Source organism: Glycine max, chromosome 13 (genome assembly GCF_000004515.6).
Source record: "Glycine max cultivar Williams 82 chromosome 13, Glycine_max_v4.0, whole genome shotgun sequence".
Classification (NCBI taxonomy): Eukaryota; Viridiplantae; Streptophyta; class Magnoliopsida; order Fabales; family Fabaceae; genus Glycine; species Glycine max.
This window is the reverse complement of record NC_038249.2, coordinates 13,693,938-13,698,993: the sequence shown is the minus strand read 5'-3', so window position 1 is coordinate 13,698,993 and position 5,056 is coordinate 13,693,938. Positions and strand designations below refer to the sequence as shown.

The 5,056-nt window shown below is 35.0% G+C and overlaps 1 protein-coding gene across 1 annotated transcript; it reads right to left on the bottom strand.

The window, feature by feature from the left end:
- Positions 1 to 795: 795 nt before the first annotated feature.
- Positions 796 to 3,814, bottom strand: LOC100782635 (zinc finger protein CONSTANS-LIKE 2). The gene is made up of 2 exons (XM_003541149.5): positions 2,429 to 3,814; positions 796 to 1,377 (listed from the first exon to the last, which is right to left on the bottom strand). The coding sequence occupies exons 1-2, from the start codon at positions 3,158 to 3,160 to the stop codon at positions 1,024 to 1,026; spliced, it is 1,086 nt and encodes a 361-aa protein (XP_003541197.1). The 5' UTR covers positions 3,161 to 3,814; the 3' UTR covers positions 796 to 1,023.
- Positions 3,815 to 5,056: the final 1,242 nt, after the last annotated feature.

Genomic DNA, 5,056 nt, shown 5'->3' with positions numbered 1-5,056 from the left:
CATGTTTTGACTTATTTCGAAGAGTAAAGGAGCAAATGTTTACTATTTAATTATAACTTGTGTACTGCGTTCAAATGATCATAAAGCAAAAGATATATAGTGCATGCGAAGTTCTCCTTACAAAGAGTATTTATGCACATCTATGAAGATGCATAATTAAATATAATTAGCAACATCTTGGAATTTGCTTGGATTTAAAATAACATTGAAGACAGTCGATGAAAAATGAAGTGAACCTTGTTCATGTTGTACTTTAAATTTTATATAATTTTTTTCTAGGGAACTAATTTTTGAACATGAATTTTGTAAACACAATTATATGGAATTATCGATCATTATCATTGATATTGCATGGTAGATAAAGAAATTGAGAAGAGAGAGAGAAAGATAAAGGAAACAATATTGTAATGGTTTGATTTAAGTAAAATTTATTTTTGTTATGTGCAACAAGTGAAGAAACATGGAAAATTGAACTACCGGTGCAAAATTAAACTCCTGAATTTCACTTTTCGTTTGGATTCTTTAAGACTTCAACTATAGTCTAATTGATTAGTTAATACAGTTTAAAGCATCAATAAATGAATTGAAGTTATAGCTTTCATTTTGAGGTGGAAGCGAAATATTTTTTTGCCTATACAAGTGAAAATTTTAAGTGTGATCTAGTCGTACTCATTGGTTTAATTTAATCTTGCCGCTGAATGTTACTTCAGTAGTTAATTAGATGAATGTCAATTGTACCTAGACGAGATGATTAAACAAAAATTTGTTGAAAAATATATAGATCGACACAGACAATAGAAATTGATCAGAAATTAAATTATTATAAGGCAAAATTTTGAGAAGGAAGGTGTATGTAGACAATATATTTAACGACATAAAACTATACTATATATTTATAAAGCATAGTATAGAAATAAATATAAGACCAAACTAATTAGACTACGTAAAAATGACATGAAGTGCTTCCAATGATGTGGTTCTCAACCTTCTCTTTTATGGCCTGGCCATTACTTTCTTTCCATTCTAGAAAGTGGGAAAAATGCTACCTCCAACTTCAGTGAATAGTGTTGTGGAGAACATCTGGTCCACTTCAGCTTCTACATCGGTTCTCTTTGCAAAACGACCCTTTATGCGGGGTCTAGTCTCTGCATAGGCCTTCCTTGAGGCATACCTTATTTTCTTCTCAAATTTTCTTGTCTTCTTTTTCTCCCTGTATCTTAGGACTCTTGCCTCTCTGTCCATTGGTGTGAGATGTGAAGGCATGGGAAGGGGAGGAAATAGGTCAGTTGTCCCTATTGGCGACTTTGAGTGGGACATTGAGATGTCACTTATTGTTGATTCGAGTACAACACCAACATCCATCGATGAAACCGAAACCTAAATTAAAAATGAAATATAAAAGATTAACACAAAAACGTGTATGAAGTTTGAGAGATTACAGGTAAGGCAATAAACTATTAGTAGCTAACCAATTTTGTGAAACAATAATGTTTGTCCCCAAAGTAAGAAGAAAAAGGTGAAAATATATCAAAGATGATGTAATAGAAAAAAGAAAAGATATATTAGAAAACAGAGGAAATGTAAAAGAAATATAGAAGAAAGTTTTTAAAATATTAAACCCCCCATTGTTTGGCTTTAATAAAACAGGCACTTAGGCTCAAATTTTTTAATTGAAGCTGAAAATTATGGGAAATTAATATACAATTGATCAAATTATAGTTGAAGAAATGAGGAAACAAAGTTTAGGGAAGTCTAACTATGTATGGGCGAAAATTGGTGAAAAGCTAAGTTACCCTATAAAAGTAAGTATCTGTTTATGAGGAATCACAACTATAACTAGCAAATACAAGACATCAAAAAGGGAAAGCTATTGCATACGAAAAAAATAAAATAAATGTCTCTCAAGACAGAAAAGTAGTCAATGGGAAAAGGGTAGGCAAAGAAATACGAAACGTTGTGGAATGGATCAAGGTCACATGTATGGCAATGGATCTAGAGTAGTTGACTTTATTGCTAGTTTTTCTTGTAAAAGAAACTACTTATGAAACCCACTTTGGTTTCAATCAAGATTTTTATAGAAGGTATGCGATTGAGATTTTTTAAACTTTTTTTTAACTTTTTCACGACGACAATTACAGTACAATTGTATTACAATGCTAATGTTTTTGAATAAACTATAATCTTGACTATGACTATGACTGCAGTTTAAAACCTTGGTTTCATACGAATGGAGAAAAAGAAACTGTCAATTAGAAGGAAGAGTTAGCACAGGTTTCAAGGCAAAATCTAATAAAGTAGTATAATCCAATGGATGAATGATCCAAAGAGTTTGCAAAAAGAAAAAAAAAAAAAAAAAGAAGGGAAAACCCCATTGATATAAACAACAAACCAAAAAGAAACACATAGAAGTAAAAAGAAGGTAACTTACACTTTGACTAAGAGAACCATCGTAACTGAACCCAGCTTTTGATGAGTCAAAGTCCAAACCCGGTTGAAAATGCTGCGGCACCTGAACTGGAACCACTGCATAGTTCTGAGGGACAGTGTTGCTGTAATTCTGCTGGTGCTGATCATAAACGTTGCTAAACTGGTTGTTATTGTGACCACATGAGTTACAATCAACAAGGTTGTCGAAATACTCATCACCAAACAAAAAACCCTTATCACCACCATTCTCGTCAATTTTATCATTTTTCATAGGATGTGGCAACAACCACGAAGCTGCTTCAACCTCATCATACTCATCAAAAACCTCTTCCTCTTCCTCCTCCGCTTCCACTTCATTCACGAACGCGTACACGCGTTCATGCTCTGGTTCCCCGAAGAGGGAACCAGAGATCGGGAGAATGGGCACGCGGTGGTGGCGGCTAGCGAGAGGGTTTGCTGAGTGAATGTCAGCATCACAGGAAGAACAAAGAGAAGCTGCGTCGGCTTTGCATAGAAACGCTGCGGGAGCACGTTCACACGCTTCGCACACCCACACACGCTCGTGTCTTGAGGCCACACGGTTAGCCGCATGGACACGAGCATCGCAGGATGAGCAAAGGTATGCTGAGTCTGCATGGCAGTACAGTACGCATGGCGCTGACCGGCACGTGTCGCAGACATGTGACCAGGTGCCGGTGCTGCCACCAACGTTGTTGGTGCCTTCCTTCAACATGTTGTGTCTGAAAATATTGTATGAGTAGTGAAGTGTTTGTAGAGTCTTTCTTTGCTTGGTTTATGTATGTGTGTGTGTTTGTGTTTGTGTTGGAACTAACTTGGAGTTGGAACTAATTTGGAGGAAGAGAAGTGAGTGTGAGTGAGAAGTTGAGTTCAGTGAGGAGAACCAAGTAGTGTTGGGGGAGAATCAAGGGTGCCATCGTGGCAGCAAGTTAGTGGCGTGCACAAGTTCTTGCTTATCTTGTGGTTGGTTGTGTTTTGGGGTTGAATAGGAGAGAGGTTTTTTTTTTTTTTTTTTGTTGGACCTGTGCATGTTGCTTCCTTTGCCTTTTGGAATCATTAAAGAGATGTTGAGGCTTTGTTCGTATTGCTATGGAGGCACAACTTGGAGACACGTGTAATTTTGGGTCCATGTAGATTCTATATACATGCACCAGTCAAAATCTCATGTTATCCCTTAATATATATGCTTTCCTTTCATGTAATCTTATTGGCTGTACGTAAAAGGATTAAAGCACGTGTTTAGATGATTACTGATTTTGCAGATAGAATGTGGAGTCTTTGTGATTATGAAAATAAATAGTAATTTTTTGTTGGTGGAGTTAGAAGAACTGTCAAGGTGGAATGTTTCAAATAACATGGTGTTCAAATATTATTGTTCATAATAAATTTTGTTTGGTGTACTTAGGAATAACATAGTAGCACCATGGTGGTTATAAAGGAGGGGTTTGATGGTCGCTACTTGTAAAGGCATCAACGTTCAAGTTAGCTTTTGTAAGAAATAGGCAAGAAATGAAAGATTAGATATGAACTTGAAGTTATAAGAATGCCTTATATGTATGTAGAATGCATAGGAAAAGTTGTTGATGGTTGTTGTAAATCGCAAGCCATGTGACATACAAGCAATTAATGTTATCAAACTCAGATAAGGTCGAGCTTCTTCTTGGATCGGATTTGCACTTTGAACCAGCATAAGCTATATTGACTTGGACGATCCTTAACAAAATTGGCGACTCAATCGAACGAGTTGTTTTCTTTTCGTTTTTTTTTCTTCAAAAATGCAAGCATGCCCACTCATAATCGTATCTAAGAGTTTCACACATGTCCCAAGGGAAGTTCTAACTATTGCTATCTTCTGCTCAAAGTCGTCTATTAGTGTACTAACATTTGTTGAAGTTTTAAAAAGAAAAATGTAAAACAAATTACCTACCAACAAAGAGTCAAACTTGTGTTCAAGAAAACCTTTTCAATGTACTTACCACTAGACCATCTAAACATTTTATTTAATACATGACACAAGTAATATATATATATATATATATATAACATATTATCATTATATCATATCCACCAATTTATGTGGTTTAACCAATTACTCGCTCAACTGCTATCCCATTAATCAGGGACCAATTTAGTTATGATAAAGTACATGAAAGTTAGGGTATACGAAAGATGTGTGACTAGGTCGAATTCGATTTGGGATCCTTTGCGGGGCACATGTTGGTCTTCAAAAAGGTCAGCCACCAAAAAAAACCTCTAAAGCCTTCAAGACTAATCTCATAAGTAGGTATGCCCTTGATAACTTAACAGGCTCGAATCCAAGTGAGGAATATTCCATTATTAATTGGATACTCGACAAAGTTTTGTCTAGAGTTAAGAGGACCCTGCATTATTTGTTAGTTGATTTTATTCTTTATTCATTTTATTAATAAATGAATTGGTTTTATATGTTTGTCAATTTCTGGATTTATATTTTTTTACAATATAAAATAAGAAAAAAGAAAAATAATTTCAAGCAAAGAAGTTATACATACACAAATTATCTCATTAGGGTTGAGTTGCTTGAAGAACAAATTATTAAAGAAAAAGGGAACCAACAACAAGACTTTACCTA

Bases quoted from the DNA above. Each gene is read 5' to 3' on its own strand.
- LOC100782635 (XM_003541149.5), bottom strand. From the start codon at position 3,160: ATGTTGAAGGAAGGCACCAACAACGTTGGTGGCAGCACCGGCACCTGG. The intron at 1,378-2,428 runs GTAAGTTACCTT...TTTTTAATTTAG, and splicing joins ATGGTTCTCTTAGTCAAAGT to GTTTCGGTTTCATCGATGGA.